Genomic DNA, 22,663 nt, shown 5'->3' with positions numbered 1-22,663 from the left:
ACCTGTCAAAGTAGCATGAAAGAGAGACAGCTAAGCAGGGAGTTGCTGCTATTTAGGCATAAATCAGCATAGGTGATTTAAGAACTGAAATAAAAATTGTTATCTATAATAGTGACCACCAAAGGTCAGAATTCCCAGAGAGCCAGCTATCACTAAAAACTGACTGCCAGTAGAGCTCATGACACTTCTAATGACCCAAAATAAGCAGGTGGATTTTAAAAAGATTTTGTACATGTGGAACTGTGAAATCCATGGAGCTCTGCAACACATCTGTTCATATGTGCTGCCACCGAAGTGGGACAGGCAGGTAAAAAAACATCTGGGTCCCATTTTAGGGTCCTAATTGGTATTAAGCTTCTTTTGAGGCAGACAAGGACTAGTCCTAGCAGATTACCAATTGAGAAGCAGCAGCCTGGAGAAAAGGATCACAAACAACTGGTAAATGCGCTGCCTGGGCACAAGCCCATCTGATCCCAGAAAGGAAGACAGCAGTTGTGAGTCTGCCTGAATTATCTAGGGGGCAGGAGAAGGCCTAAACATGAGTAAGGCATCACTGACATAAGGAAAGGTAATAGCAGTAAATACACAACTTTGTGAAGGAAGTGAGAAAGAGGCATAACTATGGAGGATTTTGAAAAGGGTAAAAAGGAACTCAAAAATGATGAGTGAAACAGCCAGTGTTGGGAGGGAGAGCTAAACAATCCACAAAAAAATAAACTGAATTTATTGGTTGTTTTTTATATGATCTGAAGAAGGGTGTTGGTCAGGAGAGGACATGAGAAGCATATTATAATAATCAAGATATGAGTGGCAGTTGGTTGCGGAAGAAAAAAGGTATCTTGGAAAAGCTGGAAAGAAAAAATTGTAACATATATAGCAGTCTGGATGCATGGGATAGGAAAGGAAAGACAAAAAACATCCCTAAGGCTTCAGGCCTAGGTGGCAGAGGATGTTAGCATTACAGTGAGCGCAGAAAGTTCCCAGGGAATATGCTCAAGTGTGCACGGGGCAGGGAATACCCAGAACCTCTCTGCTGAAGCCTATATTGCTGAATTAAGCAGGCTAGGGAAAAGGCCTTACAGCTTGACTACTGAGTGTCCGTACTTTCCCCTGGATTATTCTGGCCCATGCCAACCAGGATTCTCCAAAACCACTCCTAGACACAGTTCAGGGAACAACCCATGCCAGGGACTATTCCCAAAAGGTGGTACATACCAGGTTCCTACAAGCAGGGCATACAATATATTACCTTCAACCTTCCGCTAGAAAACACAATTCCCATGGTCTGCAACACGGGTCTTATGCGATCTTGGAAATTTTGAATTAAAAAAGTAAACACTGAACGCCCTCAAAATAATAATTGCACCTGCAGCTGCATGGGGACCACATAAAGCCCACAGGATATGCATGCCCAAGTGTTACTTAGCGCTGCTGTAGCTAAGGTCTGCCACATGGCCTCGGGGCCAGAAGATAGTCCCTGGCTCTGCTTTAGTTAGCAGTACAGATGTAGGCTGTAGCTGACAGAAAAATGATATTCACCAAACACTATCTGTCAGCGTCTCAGGAAAGATTCATGCCCTCATGGTTGCAGAATAAAGCTTGACTCAAGGGCACTTTAAGGATCAAATATGAAAGAAATAAAAGGAATATAACACGATTCTACAAAAGTCATAATGCTGAAGGAAGGCCAATAACAATCTAGAGCATGATTTTTTCATGTCAGGGTGGTGAAATTAGTTTGAGGCACACTAACAGTACACAGTAGTAAACAGAGCTTTAAGATTGCTATAGAATGTAACCGAAGAAGGCAATACAAAAATGATGGTCAATTCTTAACTTGCAATGGTGTTAAAGAGGAAAGCATAAATTTCATCTATTTTTACAAGATTTCCTTGGGTTTTGTACATTTGGGTCCAGACAATAGTAATATTTTAAAACTATTCTGGATTCCTAAAGAATAGGAATAAAAAAGCAAACAATACATTTACGAGAGTGTGACAGAAGTAAAAATGTTATTTTTTCCACTTAAATTCTTTGCAGTAAGAGTCTGAGTTTATAAATCCAACCAGAAAATACAGAACTTTTATTCATTTGTACTTCCATCCTCCTATTGCAGCAGTGATCATAAAACAAACACAGCTGGCATCTTTATTATTTTATTCACTGAAGGATTTAGCTGGACAAACATCACAAAGATGGTGGCTGCTTTCATTGCATTTATGATCAAATATGCTCCAGCATAAGATCAACTCTGTTACATCAATTATTATGAGATGTGAATAATTTAACACAAAGTTGTCTATTTGTAAATCAGATCTTACAGATATAAATTCAGCTGAGGTCGCAGACAGTAGATATATACCGTATTATACATTACACTATTTAAAAGGATGCATTTTTTTTGTGAATCACATTTAATAATAAAAAATTGTCATTTACGTTTTGTATCTAGTGAGCTGTTAATCCAAACAACATTTCAAAATTTTATTTTAAACTTCAATTAAATTTATCAGAGAAGAACTTAACTGTTTTAGTGATGCCTTTCAAAATTACAGAATGTATGTCCTATAAAGGCTCGATTAAAAATGATACACAAATTACCATCACCATAATTTTTTTTTCCCCATAGGTTTTCACCAGTATCTGTTGTTCAGCATAATGCCAGGAAAGTTATAATAATTTTAACACAGAATGTGTGCCTAAGGATATGGGATTGACTCAATGCCTGAAAGAAAAAGGTCAGTTCCCTTTGGAACCACTTGCCTCTTTGCCCTCCAGCAATGACAGGTGCACCAGCCCTATGCCGAAGCTCGTTATTCACAGTGTGCTGCTGAAGATACATAATCTAACCTCTCCATTTTAATGCATCAGGAAGGATTATTGTCTCCTATCTTCCCATTTTGGCACTCAGGTCAAGCAGCCACTGAACATACATACACTATGATCTGCCCACAGTCAGCATCTCTCACAAATGCTCAAACAATAGCTTCAAACTTTCTAAGCTAGATTATTTTTTAAAAAAATCACTAAATTTAATTACAAAAACTGTTTGGCTAGCAAATAACTTCAAGTTTTGAAACAAATAACTGTTTTTATTAATCTCCTACATGCCATGTGCTTTGGCATCACTAATTAAGAAAAATGCATGAAAAAGTGAAAATTCTTGTCCTATATGGCAGGAAAGAAGTCAGAAATCCGAAGGCCCATGAAGTGCCACAGCCAGAAACGAGGAAAGGAAGAAATTAAGAATTTCTTGACAAAAATGCAATGAATTTTGGGAGATGGTCACAGGAGATTCTCACAAACAGCAATATCTGAATACCTGTGATTACCATCCTACTGTAGAAAAGGTGGTAGTCAAAATTACACTGAAAAACCCACATCATATTATCATAAAAGTCAGTAAGATAAGTATTTGTTTAAGGTAAAGATACTTTGTGGTGTTTGTACCACTCCAGAAACCTTAACTACTGTCTGTAAGTCTTTGGCTGGCAAAGGAGCAAAGTGGCATGTTTTTTGAGATCAGCTTAAACTATCTACAGAGGTGACCAAACTCAGTAGCATTATTCATGTTATTACACTTACTGCCCATCTGCACCATCTTCCAAAATACATTTCTGAGACCCTATGATGAGAATCGGGGGGACTGCTGAGCTGAAGAAAAATTATCTGTAATACATGACAAAAATCAGTGGATAATACACCAACAGCAGTTGCTTAGCACTAAGCACTTTTGAGTGCCAGCCCAGTTCTTAAGGTGCCTACCATTTTGGAAAAACCTTGCCTTTAACGGCTACATAAAAATAATGGGAGACCCAGCAGTAAGGTCTACTTCACTGATATTACTGCCTTCACAGCATGTCTTCAATTCCTCAGACAAACATATTTAAAACAAATCGCAGAGACTCAATTTTGCCAGCAATGTCATCATCTGGGGAAGAAAGATTTCTGCAGAGAGACCAACAGTACAGAACTCCAGCAAAGGGCACAATTAGGAATGTGAGGATATAATGATGCCTGGTGCCTCTGATCAGAAAGTATTAGACTTCAAGCCAAGAAATGAACACAGACACTATGGAAACATATGAGTAACAGACTCCCCAAAACATAATTCTGAGAAATTACTAAAACATTGGTATGTAGAAACGCGTAAGGAGAAAGAACGACTGGAAACATCTGAAAAGAGTTGATCAGTAAGTACTCAAAAACACTAATGAAGAACATACTTTGAAAAAAAAAAACCACAAAAAACCCCAAAACCCATACCTGGAAACACCAAATAAACATGTCTATCTGATATATGTCTCAATATCTTAAGGAATTCTTAAGGAATTAGTGAGGATAGCAAACAAATGTAGGGCACCTTTTAAAAGTCTTCCCAGGAAATCTACACAAGAAGAGTTAGTTCTCTTTCCTCATTTTTCTTCACAGGCTTATAAGTTACTGTAACATTAGATAATTTTGCTCTGCATTCTGAAGTATTGTACTAGACTTAGAAAAAAAGATATATATAAACATACTTCCTTTCTGGTTTTCAAATAAGGAAAAGAATCTTGGCAAGTATTTGCTGGACATTGACACACAACACAGAAGCAAAATATAGACAATACAAACAAAACAGATGATATGGAAGCAAAATTAGTTTTAGGAACAAAACTAAGACAAAATGGCAATCAAAAGAAGTGATGACTAATGAACAAGATGTTAGATTACCTGTTTTAATTTTAAAAATTGACTTAATCATTGATGGAAGAAAGCAATGAGAGATAAGGTTTGATACAATTTCTCTAAAAAAATCTTATTTTGTAGACAAACTCCAAAGAGCTGGGATGTGATACAGCATCTCATAGACTGAAAACTGGCTGACAGACCACAAGCAAAGGGTAATGATGAGTGGCAATGCACGGAGTTGGAAGGGAAGTGTCCAGCTGTGTGCCAGAGGGATTAGCGTTAGTCACAGTTTTATTTAACATCTTTATTAATGACCTGGACTACGCACTGCATACTGAATCAATTCTTAGATGAAACTAAATGTTGAAAACACCACAGCAGACAAAGCAGCTAACAGAAGTCAGATATGTCAGCAGACAATCTACAAATAAGATAGTGCATAGAGAACTACAAACAATTACTTCCAGGGAAAAGTATCCCAAAATATGGATCAGTTCAGCGATAATAATGCCAACAAACTCTAGTCCAGTTGCAGAAACTGAAATAAATGTTGCAGAAGACAACCAAGAACATCCATGTGGATTGGGGCTACATTTTCACAGCTGTTGTGGATGGGAAAGGTGAAGGACAGCCACAGTGTAGCTTTACTAATGAAAGAGCATAGTTATTAGTATTCCAAAAAAGAGGACAAAGGTTTTTGTGGTCCAGTTTAAGAGATTTATTTTTAACTGGACCAAGAGGATGTAACACAATACCCAAAGCTTCGCAACACAAAGGAGGGGGAATTTAAAATAAAGCAAAAATAAATTTAATGTCAGGATAAACATTCTATGAATGAGGTCTGTTAGGAATAACCTCCCCTCAAAGTTTTAAAAGGTATATAACATTAGAGGAAATTACAGTTGCTCCAATTTGAAAGAAACAGTCAAATATAAATTGTGAAGATTTTTTCGACTTGGCAAAAGGATAAATGGGGAAACTAGAGAACTTTCTCAGTCATTGGCTTCAATCTGCATCGTATAATTCATTACCATAAAACTGACAAAGCCTGCGGTGCGTTTCAGCTTGGCACCACGCGGTCCTGCCTGGGCTGAGAACTTTGCCCGCTGCAGGGCTGCAGCCGCGCCACGCCAGGAGCAGGTGACACAGGGCTCGGTGGGCGCAACGCACAGCAGCCAGCACCCGAGTGTAAACATGCAGCTTCCACCTGCCTGAAGCCGATTTAATAAACCGCATTACGTAGGGAAATAAACAAAAAACCCTAACGTTAGGGGAAATATTTGTAGCAAAAATCCTGGGCCGCTGCCGGCTCCCCTCCACTGCAGTCGCGGCCGCCGTACCGCCCGGCCCACAGCGCCCCCTAGCGGCGACAGCGCCACCCGGCCGGCCCATAGCGCCGCCCGCCGCCGCCCGGCCGGCCCACAGCGCCCCCCGCCGCCCGGGAGGGGCGCGGCACGGCCGCCCGCTACCGGACACTACACAAGTTATTTTTTCGTAAGGAGAGTGTAATAACTTTGCTATCCGGGAAATGGCTTCTTGTTTGGATCGCAGGTTAACAGGCGTTCTCTCATGATACGATTCCTAAGGTCCCTCAGGCAAAAGATAACGACGGATAAAGCGGTACTTACAGGAAATAGGAAACAAAACGGGAACTTAAAAAGTTTTTTTCAGTACAACTGAAGTATCACTGCAAATCATCAGGAGGCGGAGGTAGGTTTATATGCCTCTAAATCATAAATACTTCTACAAAATCTCTTCCTTTTGTGTCCAGTTTCCCACTCCCCCCACTCATTCCTCAAATGCAGGTGAGGGGACCGCTGCCGTGCAGCCTCCACCGGCGTGAACTGCGCACGGTCGTACACATACAGCTGTCTTTCGCACAGGTACAGTTTTAAATTCTTATTGCTTGGGTTTATCCATCAGAGATGTTTTAGCTTTTTGTTTTTACTGTGCTTGAGAGCTTGAATATTCTTTCAGTGGCACTACAGACTACATTACAATGTGCAATGCTGGTGACCGGACAGGAGGTGAAGGGGATAAAAGTGACAAATAGAAGAGAGTTTTGCCTTTAGTCAATAACCTATGAAGACAAATATTTTCTTAAAAATAAAAAACAAACAACAGAACCCCAAACCAAAAACTCTTCCCAAGCCTTAGCTCTAAACAATTCCACAGTCTGTGTCACGCTTGAAATAAAATACAGACTCAAAATACATGGACTCCTCTCTATTCACTCTCTTTGCTTTCTTCAAAAAGTTTTCCTGGAATAAGAGTCCCAAAACAGGCCATTCTATCCTGGAATACAATTTTTAAATGCCCTAGCCTCAGGAAAGGAAGTCTCAAGTACAGAGGCCATCTTGTTAAAGGAAGAAATCCCCAACAGTGGGACTAACTGTGAGAATAAAGTGTTATTTATATAATAAATACTGCCAGGTTGGCGAATTACTAAGTAGTCGTCCTATTTATGCAGAGCAGAATTTGTTTTCAACTGCACCTTTCCTTTCCAACTTGATTTCTCACAATATGACCCATTATGACAGAAGGATCTGAAAAAGCTTTTTATATCCTACCAAATATACACAAGGATAATTATTTCTCTTTTGTTATTCTTCTGTAAGGGTTTATTATTGTGGAGAAGCTTTTGCAAACTGAAAGAGGTTGCACTGCATTCTGAAGGCAGAGCTGTTCTTGGTTTTATTGTATAGAGATAATCAAACAGAAAAGTTCAGGGAAAAAGGTGAAAATATAATTCATTATGAACTCTACAGGAAGATCAGATTACCACATCTTAATTCTTTTTAGACCAGTATTTTAGAAACACATTCCACAATGTATTATGTTATGCAATGCAAGTGAAGCTTCATACTAGATAGAAGTAAATGGCAATGCAGGTTTTGTTTCCTAACTATAAAGATTTCTACAGTATTTATAAATCACATCTTGGCTAGTAAATATTCTCTTTATAGTCTTTAGGTCATTTGAGAACCAGTGAAGAAATTCAGTGTGAACGTCTCCAAAGAACTTAATTCATTATAAGTGATAGTTACATTATTTCCCTCAAATACTTCCCAAAAGTAGCCTGTAATATTGACCGATTTTATTCCAAGAATTTTAGGGATCTGACTTCTTACAACATGAGCCTGCTGGCTGGCTTGTTGTTGCTGTCACATTCCACACTTTCAGCTAATTTCCAGTTAGACTGGGAATTAAAGAGCCGCTGGCTTGTGTCCGTCATAGTTCCATTGTCTGGCTCTGCCTTTAAAATGCACATCTCATGGAAGCTGGTGTAGTCAGTCAGATGCAATTATTTTGCCCCAATCTACCATCTGTGGCTTTTTGGGGGGTTGATGTTGGAGTTGTTTGCCTCTGTTCATTCTGCCTTACAGAGCTCTGTAGGTGTTTGGAACTGTGTTATTCTTCCTCCTAGTAACCTCTCCTTACCTAAATTGAATCGTAATATATGTTCTGAGGTAAGCCTCTTTGAAGACTTCTAAACCACATTCTCACTTTCCCATGTTAAGACCTCAAAATATATAGGCAAACAAGATAAAGGGCCACACTGTGCCTTAAAGATGGAAGAGCAGATGGTGAAAGTTTCATCATGTTTATAAAATTAGTGTTTTCTTACAGTCCGGGAGCATGAACTCCAATGTTGTGCTCTGTTTTACAGTTTCTATGGCAGTTTCTGTGTGACAAACTCCTTAATTTCTTTTATCTCAACCTCCCTCTATAAAATGTAGTAACAGGACTTCACCTCAGAGATGTTTAAAAACACATGTAAATCCTTCCAAGACTATAAATACTGTTATAGAAGGCATATCTTTCAAAGGTACTAACATGTCAAAAGGATGTAACTCTGTAACAAAACCAATACCTACTTAAAACCAAAAGGCTGTTATGTTTTTCTCCACATCTTAGGTCTCACGTTTATCCCAACTACCCTTAAAACAATTCTATTTCAAATGGGATGTTTTTGTGCTATCAACAGTCTTCAACAAATTAAATCAGGATGTTAATTTTTTTTTTTTTAAGATTAGAGATTGCTGCTTTTTGAAACACACTAATAAAGAAAGCAAATTTTTAGAATGAATCAGTCTGTCCACGTGTCAGTTTTATAGCTGAATTATAAACCCTTGGGAATATGATGTCTATAAGAAATAACTACAGCTGTACAAGCAATAGACTCTAATACAGCACGAAGATATTTATGCTAGAAAAAGAGAAAATCCCTTACATTTTAAACGTAAATGATACATAATTTTGAAGCACTGAATATTTCCTATTATAGTAGAAGCACACATATGAAGTCCTGAGCTCTATGCCATTGCTTTCAGTTTTTCAATCCCTTCATTTATGCTGAAAAATTGCAAATCCTTTATGCATGGAGCATTGAAAATGTAGAAATATTTTTGAAGAGGCTTCTCAGAAACTAAAAAGCTCTGGTCTTCTTTGAGTCAGCCTGTGATGTGATCATAACTTGTGTCAATTATGAAATCTCAGAGACTGAGGGTTTGTTTTAAGCAAACTAGGGTTTGTTCTTGTTTTGTATTTTAAGAAAACAGAAATGTCATACAACATTCTTGAAGGAAAATGAGATAGCTTCTAAAATTCAGATCTATTATTGCACTTATCCATACACAGCAGATACTGCTGGGCTTAACTGCTGTTAAACTATAGAAAAACACTCGGTCCGTGGCTGCAGAATGGATGGAATAGCATGCCAGTTATCTGTTCACATTACTTATGCATATATATATCCCCAAGCAAATACATTCACATCAATATTAGTTTCTTTGTCCCTCTTTCCCAACCCAGTTCTAATTGCCTATGTTGTAATATAATTGCTTCTTCCAAGCTTTTGGATTTCATTAACTATTTTCAAAGAAAAAATGAACTTGCAAGTTGGTTCATTGTTAAAGGACAGAATACAGACAATTCTAGTGGCTTACTTTTTAAAATGAAAGCTGTAACTTTCAGGGAATTATAGTATTCCAAGCAGTAAGACTGAGGAAGAGTTAAACACTGCAAGATGCCTGCAAAGATAACAAGAACTGGCAAAACTGTTTGAGATATTCACAAAAGCCAAGTAAGTGAAGCTAATCTTCCTGTTGCTCCCTCTAGAGTATACAGGAGATGCACTCTTCTACAAAAGCCACCAAACTCGGCTCCCAGCCTGAACTGGACAAGGCAGAAACTTTTCTACAGATTGTGGAAAGTCAAACTCAGGCAGGTGATAACCTTTGTGAAGGCCTGCACTGGATTCATTGCCAGCTTTGTGTGTCTCATTACAGGAATCATAAAGTTAGTCCTAACCATAGAGGATCTAGTAGTAACACAGACCGAGCTACAGGGTCACGAAAGATGCCTGGCACTGCAGAAATACAGGTTCTGATTCAAATGATGAACATCGATGGTATTACACCCAAGAGCTAGCACCTAACTTTAACTATGATCCCATTATATTAACAGATTTCACCTCCCTCAGTTAACCACGATTTCAGGTTGTTTTAAATGAAAAATGCCTTTGTGCTTCAGTCCAAAACACTGGTCTGAACTGGTCTGGGAAGAAGCAGAGCAAAAAGTCATAGAATGGCAAAGTATAAACCTCATCAACCTCTTGGGCAAGTGACCATGCTATGAATTTTACAGCTGTAGATACACCCCATTGCTAATAAATTAGGATATTGAAAAAGGGTTTGTCATTAACTTTTTTCTTATAACAAGGAAGCTCCTTCAACCAAAACATTCCATTATCTTCAACTTCAGTAGTGAACTTGTACGAGGAGATGTTTCAGTCTCCTGGTAATTTATCTCAACTCCCTGGTACACTACTAACAAGACAGCCAGCTGGTACCAACAATAAAATTTGAAATGAGTATCAGAAAGAAAACAGTAATGCTGGTGCAGCAAAGGCTTAGCTTCATTGCAAAATATTTTGGTCAAAAGAGAGTGGAGAAAAATTGTAACAATTTTTCTGGCAAGACAAGCTGTTGACATAGATGTTTTCCTGCTTATTGAACTCAAACTGTGTATGCTTTCTTCAAAATATGAGATGTTAATCACTCAATACAGTGCTACCCAAATATCCTGTCTACAAAGATCCTTCATGTGTTGAGAAATCTTCTAGTAAACTTTACGCAGATGATCGGTTAAGCATTCCTGGCTTACTAGGCAACATTTCTGGATTCCGAGTGTAACAGCTTTGTATCATCTGTGTCATCTGCCCATCTGATGTAAATGTGACAAGTCAGGGAACATTAAAAGGGGGGAAAAAAGGGTGGTGAATTCGCATTCCCTTTTTTCAGTCATGATAATTAAAATATACAACAGTACAGTCATCAACTTACAGCAATGACCAGATGGACCTGGCAACAGGGAAAGATTGTGTGGAAACAACACTCAGAAGTTGATTAGAAACATAATACTTAAAAGTCTCTTAATTGTTATAGATGAATAGAGAAAACAAGATGCAAAACTGATGGCCCAAAGCAATAACACAGCATCTGTAAATGAGCTCAATACACTTGCCAACTGACATCCTCAAGAAGGAGCCACAACAATATACAGTTTCTGCCTATTTACAGGTAATTGGCAATCGAAAAACTTTCAAAACTGGCAGAAGTAGACTAGAATAATACTTCAGTAATTCCATATTTATCCATAATAATATCCATATCCATAATTAAAAAGGATAGAGCTATTGTAAGTTAACTATGATAACTTTGGCTTGGCATGAATCATACGCTTGGAGAGTCAAAAGAGTAATTTTTTTTAAAAAAAACAACCAACAACTTACTTATTCCATGCTTGTCTAAGGTTTTTAGGGCTGTACTGTGTAAACCGTTCTGTAAGAAAAAGAAGAGGCACATTTAATTATTTACACTAAAACCAGGGTTATTTTTTTTCAAATATGTTTATCTACCATCAATTTTCATCATTTCTATGTAACTACTGAAGCTCAAGTCCCAAGACAGGGAAAGAAAACTAGCATAGGTGCAACTGCCACAGAAATAGGGAGAAAAAAAATCTACCCAAAGCCAAGACCCCAACTTGTTAAAAAAACCAAACCAAACAAAACCATCACGACCTAAAGCTCATTTACTGCAGCTTCAACAGAAATGGCAATTTTTACAATTATTTCTAAAGTAGTTTTTGACTGCTAGGGAAAAATAAAAGAAGCCTGAAATGTAGTTTGGGGTTTTTTTTCTTCATCATAAATACAATTCTATGCCACCTCACTGTCACATTTTTATGCTTCTCAGGAGGTATAAGAGTAAGCACGGGTCTGTGTGACACATAGGGACATGCAAAACATGATGGCCGCATAAGGGTCCATTTTCTAAAGAACACATAAATAACAAGAAGTAACAAGTACAATGACAGCTTATTTACTCAAACATTAAGTTCTTAAGTTCAGATAGAATTACTTTCCCTCTAATACCCAAGAAGATGCTTCCCCTGCAGCTGGACTCTAATTGGCAAAAGAAGATGCTATGATAGCTGCTGCAGAAGTGAAGAGCCAGTACTGTCAGCTCTAAGTGCCTCTCAGGATTAAACAAATGCAGTCCAGCTGGAGAATACAGCAACATTTTCCATGAAGCCTCACTGCACTGAAATCCTGCCATGTAGACTGGTACTTCCCCTGGCCAGCTACCATAGTGTGATGGCATTGGTTACTGTGAAGAAGTCCTAAACTTACAAAATACTCCACAAAACCAGAAAAATTGATTTGCCTTCCTTTCCACCCATAAGCATGACATTTAACATGCCCACTGTACAGTTACAACAGATATATATATACACACACATATGCATGAATTTTACTGTGCAAAACAACTGTAAATGTAACTTTGGAGGGGATTGTGTTCGAATTCCTGCATTGTACACTTTGTGTAAGTCAGTTCTAAAGTTGACATGTATACTCCATACATTGTCAGTTCTAAAGATGCAAAACTATGGCCCATATGAAACCCTAGCATCAATGTGGATGATTTTGTTTCCTATACCTATTTTTTTTTTCTTTAACTAAAAAGACATATGCAGAAACTTCAGCTCTCACTGACTTCACTATAGGAAGCTTTCAGTAAGTGATAGACTTGCAATCTGTGTCTGAGGGCCACTTCACATTTACAAATTTTGTTGCTTCATCCACACTGATGCAGTCAAAGCAACGAAATCACTCCCTCTTAGATATATGTATGACAAGCGTACTGGAAACTGGAAGCTACATGGCTATAACTAGTTTTAGCACCGATATAAATTATAAATATCACTTATGTAATATTGTATCTAAATTTACTCAACTTTCTCAGCAAAAACCACCAAATGCTAACTACATAGTCATACTGTTAAAAACTTTTAGATGTAGATGACAGTATGAAATAGAAGTTTGAAAGATTTTTTTGTGGGGTGTTTGGTGTTTTTTTTTTTATTACCAACAAAAAGTTTCTGCACTTGGAAAATATTTGACTACTGTAGATGATGATTAAAGTAGCACACACCTGACCCCTCTGTCAGAATGAAGATGTCTAGCTAAGAAAAGAGATGACTTTCAGTAACTTCCAGATGTGCTATCATCACACAGTTCTCAACAACCTAAAATTATTAGGTTGAACTTTTATGAACTATGTTATACAATGTTACAAACCTTAATTTGTTGTTAGGATAAGAATATTGTAAGAAATAAATTATAGGCCATATGGTATATTTTACAAACAGAAAAGATATTGCTCTGTAAATATATCTCACCAGATAAAATATTCTTATTGTCAATTTTGTGCAATTTCATAACATATTTGAACTCATTTCTGATATGTCTCATTGTTGAAAATGCTACCATGTAACTTAGTATGAACTTGAGAAGCATTTAGATTACTGACACTACTGACATCCTAAACCTTGTAAATTAGAAGCTCTACAGTACTTTCCAATTACTGGTAAAGTCAGTTATCCCAGGCTCTTAGCAGCTTGGATACTATAAAAAGGAAAACTAATTTAAACCGCTGTAGTAGGTTTTTTTCTCTGTTGTCTGTTAAGTCTTGATACTGCAATGAGTGTAGAATGTAAGGGTTAAAGAGGGGAAAAAAAGAAGTTGTGGAGTAGTTACGGAGAGCGGCAAGTAATGAGATTTCCTTACAATCTTCTGTGTGCACGTATTACAACAAAATAACTTCTCATATTGGAGGCATCCAGATTAAAACTATAGGAAATGCCAGTTTCTTTTTATCTCTATTATACATTGCATGCAATGCATCTACTACAGATGTGCCCATGCCCCGAGGCAGGTCTTTAAAATCCAATGGGCAAAGTAGTAAGGATCACTATTAGATACAGCCACGGTTCAGTACCAGTAACATGGCACTGGAGTCGGTGCCTGTGATTATGTTTTAATACCTGATAGCACAAATAAAAACTCAGTACTGAAGTACATATTCTGTAGTGAATAGTTCAAGTATTGTATTGGCATTGAGAGTATGACCCAAAATGACAAGGGAGAGGAACGTTACAATTCAAATTGTACCTGTTGTTTACTAATTCAGCTTCTGGTCTCTAGAGGAAAAGCTTGAGCTCCAGTAAAGTTAATAGTTAAGTTGCATTGGCCTCAGCAGGACCTGAGCTCACCCTTGAATTTCAGTTCACAAATATGAATTAAAAACATATATGCGAGCAGACACTTGCCCATAAAAACTGGAAGAAAATAAACACTTTCTATATTTTATAAGTAGTTCAACCATAACACCATCCATTCATTTATGACAAAGGACTGAAAAATAAGATGCAGCTAGACAGTGCTGCGTAACAAGTCTGAGATACACATGGGAGCTCAGCTAATCAACTGCAGATTTGCACATGAATCTATTTTGGTGCAGAAAAATGCTGGGTGGAAAGAGAACTGAACTGACTTGAAGCATTGCTGAAAAGCTAACCTAGACCTGGGGAAAGATAGATTTTGATTTTATCTGTCATTCTGCAATATGTTTTGGTCAGATACTGAGCTGGTTCAAAACAGCATGCTGACTTTAACAGAGCTACATCCACTTAAAACAGTTGAGAAGTACCATATACAACCTATTTTCTTGACTGGGCTGTCAGGTTTACTTCAATAAATTTAAGCTATTTTCACTGTGGGAGGAAAACAGAATCACCACTTGGCCCAATTGTCTTAAGGTCTTGACGTCCAAAGATCTGTTTCAGTCCAGCAAGAAAGTGAAAAACTATTGCTATGCCAGATAAACTCTCACTGAAAAAGGGATACACTGGAACCAGTTGCCTAAATGCTGTTAAAAGGGACATGCATAAGCAAAATGAACATATTTCTCAAAGGGATATTCCTTCTTCACTCCATCTACCGCTCTAAACCCCTTTTCAAATAAGTACCTTATACACCATATTTATGAGGCAGGGAGAGGGAAAACTAGAGGGAGAACATGGATAGCATGAAACCCTGTCTATAGAGAAGCAAATGCTAGTCCTGAGTCCTCAACTTCAAACTCCATTTATATACCGTGTGACTGCAGACTGTGCCTCTCCCAACTATTGTTATCAACTCTTTCCCCTCTACTCCAAGCAGATTAGAGGCCCCTTGCTTTCAATTCTTTATAAGGAAAGAAACCACATATCAATAAAGTACAGCTCACATTTTTTTCTACATAGCTTTGTGGTCATGCCTCCAACCAGAGTCTTGTTAACTTCCATGGACAGTATAACTAGCTGGGACTACTGTGGTAACTGAGCCCAGCCTCATGTACATGCCAGCTCTTAGTGCTTTCCTGAATTAATCCTTCTCTACAGAATAAAAACCAGAATAATAAAACCAGCTGATTTTGATTTCAGCGTTGCCAGAACAGAGAAGCTACAGTAATCTTGTTCTCGAGCTTCTCCATCACGATCCATTTTTTTAAGTCTATGAAACCACAATATTGCATACCTACAAACACCAACCTTGCAGTCACAACACAGGCAAAAAAAAGAGGTAATTTAACCTTCCAACTTTTATCTGGATATCTTCTGCTTGCGTTCAATTAATGACAGAACTGGAATTCAGTCTCACAATTACACCCTCAAGTTTGCTTCTGAGTTACTTTACAGGGTGAATGACTCACACCTGTACGAATGCCTCTGTTCTTTACTGCTAGATAGATTTAATACAACCAAATCTAAAGCTATACGTATCTGACTGTGGCCAACTGCATGAAATTGTGTTTTATGATACTTTCAAGCATATAGCTTTGGTATTTGTTTTTTAGATGCTCCCATTGATTTGATCACAAAAAATAGTAATACCAGTGAGTAGATCTTGACTGTATGTGAGATCCTGGAAATACTGCAGAATTACCATGAATGCTCCCCCAAAAAAGAAATTTTTGCCTGACATACATTACAAAAGGCAGCGGCACAGGCGATCCAAATCTTGGTCCAACCTTGTGGAAGAAACCCTGTGTATTGAAAACTTACCACCTCTCCCTCAGAACTGAAAAGCAAACAGGCACATCCAAGAATTTTATGCAGACACTCATATCATCACCCACCCACACAACCATCCTCCAGCACATGCAAGCTACTGTCAAGAACGTGAGGCACACCATCTTGCTGAGGCAGCTGCTCACTCTCATCAGCATTGAGACTAAAGAAACCTGAAAAATTGTATGTTTACAGATCAAGATTTGATCTCAGTTGTATTTTGAATTTTGATAGTTCAAATTGTGAGTATATATACTAGAGTTCAAATCTTTTCATATTATTATTATTATTATTAAATGTGCTTATTTTGAATAAAAACACTGGAAGACCAACACAGTAAGCTCATCTGAAATTTAAAGTAAAAAAAGTGTGGCTTTAATTCCCCTTATGCAAACACTTAAATATTTGCAAATCTTTTGGAAACAAATTTGGAAAACAAAATTTGATCCTCTGCATTTTTATTCCAAATATACAATCATCATCCCCAGCAGCAACCATAACTCACTGTTAAAGAGCTGACTTTTCACGTGGGTGCTGTATTTCACTAGTCAAAGGTGACTTTTGCTTATGTGAAACAAAGAAGAAAGAGATTCTGTTTTTTTTAAATCCCACAGCACCTAAAAGTGTTTACCATTTGATGCTTAGAAGGCCAAGTTAGCCAAATCTTGATAAATTAAGTGGCATGTTCATAATCAAATGCTGTGTAAAGAGTTCCCTACATAGGGCTGCCTAAATAAGAGCAAACGTATAGTACTTGTACTCCTCACTGGAAAAAAGTACCAATTGCAAGATCTTCCTCTAAGCATACCATTTACTCTTAAGATTTTAAAAAAGTATAAAAAAGGAGTAGGCTAACACATTACACACACACCTTCAGCAGCCCGGCCTCAGAGCCAAGATTCACTGTTCTGCTGGGCACTACACACGACCCACTCGGAGATGCTGGGTGGTGCAGTTACACAAACATTATTCCCGCAGTAAATGGATTTGAGCTGCTCTTTGCTTCAGACCTTGCAGCACAGCGTACTCCATTCTTCGCGTGCCAAGGAAGTTTTTAGGACTATGCCCCACAAACAGTAGCATCAATGAAGCTATTAGAATACCAGCTGCAAAATGGAAGCAGAAGTGAGCAACCAGAGGGAAGAGAGGGAGGAAATTTCTTGAGGCGATTGATTTGACAAACCTGATGCATCCAAAAACTTACGGTCTTAAAACAACTGCTCCCAACTTGTACTCAGCTTGAAGACTTAGGGGAGAAAATAGCTGGTGCCAGAAAGCTCATCCATTACACCCACATGTATTAAGTGGCCTTAGAAATAACAGTATTTCTATTTCTTACAGAAATAGACAGTATTTCTATTTCTTTCTATTTCTTAATCTCTTTTACACAACTGCTCTACAGCAACACTGTTCTATAATCATACTTACTTGTGTGCCCACATATATACCTACATGCACTCCACTGCAAACATCATTATCTGCCTGATAAACACACTCCATCTGACAGCCCTGCATCAAGGGCAGGTTCAAACAGAAGCGAATTCCAGCAGAACTCACTAGTGAGCTTATTAGCAGACCACTGAAGGAACTACTGGTCTGCTGTGAGAATTGAAAAAATAAGCACTTGCATTTTAAATAACATAAAACAAGATGAGGGTTTTTTCTCTTTTATCCGTCAGAAAAAGACATGAACTATTATACCTTTGCCATGTTTGCCTTGAAAGGACCTAGAATAGGCAAGAAAAGCTACATAAGGAATTAAAAGCAGACTACATTTTGATTTTTTAGCTTCTTTTTAGCACTATTGATAATCAGCTTCTAGACTAAACCAAAGAACTTAAAATGCAGTTTGACTTCAAGGCATTTTTTTATGTTGTTAATCAAAACATGCTGGCTAATATGCATTCCTTGATTAATGTTCTTCTCTATTTAAAACCAAATGTGATTAGCTTAAATGCAAATATTTAAACATCACCATAATTAATACTTTGAAAAGTCTAATGCATGATTTCTTTAAATGGGTTTTCTTTACATTTAAATTAAAAGTCTAAAGTGACTAACACTGCATTGTGATATGTAGGATTCATATACTATTTTTATTAAAGATTCAATCCTAAAAATATGTAAACTATGTTAGCTAAAGATACAAAGACAAGCATCCATGCTGAAAAGCAATTTTTCAAGCACTATTTGCAGCACTAATGTGCAATTAAGAGTTGTTACTGAAGTTCAATCACAACTGGAGTTTTACCATAATCATGAGTTAAACTTTGCTCTTTTTGTATGCCAAATGTCTTGAGACAAATTTCTTCAAGCCTCCACGCTCCACCCTCATCCTCTCTCCTCCCCTCCTTTCCAAAACCACCTGCTTTAGCAGAGCACAGGTTGTATAAATATGAAGGATGGATGCAATTTTCTAAACTCCCTACTGATCATGAGTAGAAAATGTAATTTTAATAGCTAGCATTGTCTAAAGCACTGAACTTTTGTATTACATGGTTCTGCCTTTTAGCAGTGCTCACCCTGGCTCCCTTACATATGTAAATTACTTTTAACTTTTCAGTTTCATTTGGTTTTGTTTAAAGAATGGTGAAAACACAACTCTGCTTCCTTTGGGTTGTGGATACAACATACTTGAGGAAACACCAAATATTACAATTTTGTCAAAACTGAAGAAGAGGGGGAGAAATTTGAAATTATCTCTCTTTTACAGCTCCCTCTCCTTTCTCCAAGTACTCAAATCTATATGAGTAATTTCTGTGTGCTCAGGACTGTTGTCTGGCTAAGACACCATCGCTGTCTCGTGTCCACACTGCTGCAGCACCCTTCAACCTCTGTGCTCCAAAACAGGAGGTGGGAACTTCCTCCTTCTTAGGAGGAATGGTTCCCAGCCCACATTAACTCCCGAATCATGCCTGGGAATTAATTATTTGGAAGTGCTAGTTGTTATGAGCTAAAGGCATGCCAGAGGCTGCTTTAACAGCAGAGACTCCCACATCACCTGGGAACATTCACTAGCATCAGTGTAGATGTAAACAAACAAGATATTGATTCAGTGTATAATGAATTGCTGACGGGCTTTGGTGAAACTCTCTAAGAAAAACTGTTACGAAAGTTTGAAAAACCGTATGTCCTCATATAAAGTATTTCCACGAGTTTGTGCCAAAGCAGTTTAGTTTCTCAGCCCAGCACTACTCTAAATGAAGACAAGCCTTTGAAAAAACTTGGCTATGCATCAGCTGTTAAGAAGCAGGCAGGCAGATCACATTTCTAAACCAAATCTATATTTATTGATCACTCGGGAAGCAAAGCAGAATTCCTGAGTCAGAACACCAGGCTCTGCAGTGGTATTGTCAGTCATAGACTCGGGATTTTTAAATAAATCCATGAAGTATCTCAATCGCTGGCAGATTCCATGTTATGCAGTATTTCCTTATAATGCTGTTCTCTACCTCTGCTTTATTTTTGCTTTCTGCTTTCTCCTTAAAGAGAATCTCTTTTAACTCTTTTCATCCTGACTTCAGGGAATCTCTTTTAAAAATCATTGCTCAGTAGATGTTTACATTGTCTCATAAAGCCACCTTTTCAGGTGCATTACTTTATATGATATCTGATCATCTATTGAACATAGCAAGGTTCAGGCTCCTATGCCATCAGCCCAAGATTAAATATTTAACCTTCTTTCTCCTAGAAACAGTATTGTAAGGGAACTGATGCACAGTGAACATTACAAAGCAGTCTCATGTTTTAACCACCTTCCTAACAAGTTACTACTTCTCCTTGACCATTACCATCTCTTCATGGCCAACATCACTTAATTTATCTTCCTTTGTGACCGTATCTTACCTTCTCCACTTTGCTCATTGACAGTACTTTCTGATAAATCTCTATGTAACGTCTCAGGATGGAGGTTACTGAGCATCAGTCCCAGATACTAACCAAGAATGTAGGAAAAGTAAAAACTTAAGTGTAGATGTTGACCCAAATGGTTATCTTGCTCAATTATTATTTGGGCAGGACTCTGAATCCAAGCTAAGAAAAATAGGAGATTTCATGATAATGGAGAGAATAATACACAAAAATCAGGAAGGCTCAGACACAAGACTGGCAAGGAAGCAGCTTGTTTCGGAATGTTGCTTCATCATTCTTTGGTGATACGTGAGCACAGGAAAACCCACTCAAGATTACAGCAGTCACAACAGCTTCAAAGCAAATCACAGAGGCAAGCCAAAGTTACCAAAATACTTCTGAAGTATTTCAGGATTTTCAAATGCATTGTTTAGGTTATCCTTAATTAATGTACTAAGCAGGACACGTGTGCATGTGTGTCTGTCTGCACAGGTGCAAACACAAACTGATGACTGAGGCTGAGGCACAGAGAAAGCTCAAAGACCAGGCCAAATTTTAGCTTTAAATATCTCTCATATTACTTAAGAGCATTTATAAGATAGAAAGTAATCAAAGATCTCAAAGCAGGCAGATAAAATACAAATTGTTTTCTGACTTTTTGAATGGCAAAACAAATTATTTTATACCATTTTATTTTCAGTTACAGGCTGTTAAAATCACTGAGGTTAGGGGTTTAGATAATGTAAAGCCACCCACAGCTAGCCTTAGGAACACATTTCTTATACAGCCTCAGAAATGTTCCTGCACATTAAGATGTCAGATATCATAACTGTTTATGCTCTGGCTGTTTTCCATAATAATCAGACCCTTGGCCACTCTAGTAGAGAAGAGACTAATGCCATGTTTTTCAGACGTGTTTCTCCTGGTAAACTGCAATTAGCTCTCTGCAGTACAGGACTGTGCCCTATCAATTCACAGCACGAAAATTAGTTATTTAAGTCAGTATGCAAACAAGAAATACAATAAAATCTTGTTTCTACTCTCAATAGTCTTCCCGACTCCACAGGCATTTAATGTACCCAGCACTTTTTTAAACTATAATAACTATTTGTCACTGATACTTTCTGTTCAAATCCTATTGGTTTATGCTTACACAATTCAGTTTATAGCATCAAAGCCTTGCCCGAGCAGATGCTGATATTCTCATCACCTCTGCACTTCTCAATTTATCACACTTACTGTCTGCAGCTATCAGTGTTAAAACTCACGAAGACATGCAAAGCACAGGAGTTATTTAACCCCATATCATCTATATTCAAATGCAGTAATTTCACAAATCTTAAAGAAGAATGGAATTGGTTCAGATTTGGCAAGACATTTCAGGTTCCCTCCTGCATTGTTCTGCTAGGGAAAAGAAAAGATTAAGTCATCTTACGTGTATTATTAAAGCATTAACATCCATTTTTTGCTCCAAAAGAAGTCAGTTGGGAAAGAAGAGTCCTTCAGTCCCATGCACTGAGGAAATTTTCTCTAGGGTGTAACAACAATTTCAGACCAACAGGGAGGGGCGCACGGCTGGTGAAGCATCTGTGGAAGGGGACAATGCAGCCTTGCCATAGCCAGAAAACTTTTGTGCACAGAATGGCACGAAGGAAAGCTTTTTTTTAAGAAGTAGCAGAGAACCTGGTATCCATGACCAAATGGCTCCAGTGACCCTAATGGCATGAGCAAATAGTGTAACTCCAGCCCAGCCCATAGGTTTTGTCTTTTTTTTTTTTTTTTTTGTCTCCACTTTGTGCAGAGCATGCTTTAGATGCTGATACCCTAGTATGATCCCAGAGGTGATGTGTTTTGCTCCTCTAACCATTCCACACTTTACCAGCATAAAGTTCAATTACTCAGTTTTGGGGTATGTAAGCCAAGTTTTGGTTGTCCAATTAGATTATGCTTTCTATTGCTGTAATTTCTATAATCAGCAAATAGGGAACTGTTAGACAAAAAAACCCCAACAATTTATCAAGGCCATGAAAGATACAGGGTGGTACAAAGGGAGAGCAGAACGTAGTATGGATACAGAAGAGGGCTCTTACCCCTTTGGAGTGCTCTCAGACCTCCATAGTGTATGGGACTTAAGCAGCTCAGTGCTTTGCATTAACGGGCCCTAGAAAGATTAAAAAATTGCCAGGGACAACAGTAATTACTCTGACTTGCAAATCGAAATACTTCACAGATGTGGAAAGGATCTGAGAGAACAAAGACCACACCATGCAGAAACGGTGAAAATAACAAGTGACCATTTTCTGTCTTGGAGGCACCTTTCCTCCTGTCCCCATCTGCATTTGTATAAATATTATATATTCGTAGCTCACAAAATCCATAGTCTGGGACAAAGAAAATAAAAGCAAGTCTAACACAATGCCTGTATAAAACTTAGATTTAATGAAGTGCCTACTGTGGATTTATTTCCTGATGTTCTATGGTAATAAACCCACATCCCTTAACATACTTGGAAGCCAAACAGAAAAATGAAACCAGGAAATTTCTTGGCTGCCATCTACTGTTCAAAACTTTCCCATATCACGCAGAAGAATAAAAACAGTAACAAACCCCGAGTACTCACTGATATCTCAAGATTTTCTCCTCCTCTTTACTCTTCTTGAATACAAACAATGTCTTTGGACTT

At 38.0% G+C, this 22,663-nt stretch overlaps 1 protein-coding gene across 2 annotated transcripts in view; it reads right to left on the bottom strand.

Annotated features, from left to right (window-relative positions):
- CDK14 (cyclin dependent kinase 14) overlaps positions 1-22,663 on the bottom strand; it is a 316,058-nt gene that overhangs the window by 78,254 nt on the left and 215,141 nt on the right. For both annotated transcript variants that reach the window (XM_080385509.1, XM_080385510.1), the window contains one exon: positions 11,468-11,516. In XM_080385509.1, the coding sequence (XP_080241635.1) occupies positions 11,468-11,516 (49 nt within the window). The remainder of the gene's footprint in view (positions 1-11,467; positions 11,517-22,663) is intronic.

Source organism: Falco punctatus (genome assembly GCF_963210335.1).
Source record: "Falco punctatus genome assembly, chromosome: 4".
NCBI lineage: Eukaryota > Metazoa > Chordata > Aves > Falconiformes > Falconidae > Falco > Falco punctatus.
This window is presented reverse-complemented; position numbering and strand designations above follow the sequence as displayed.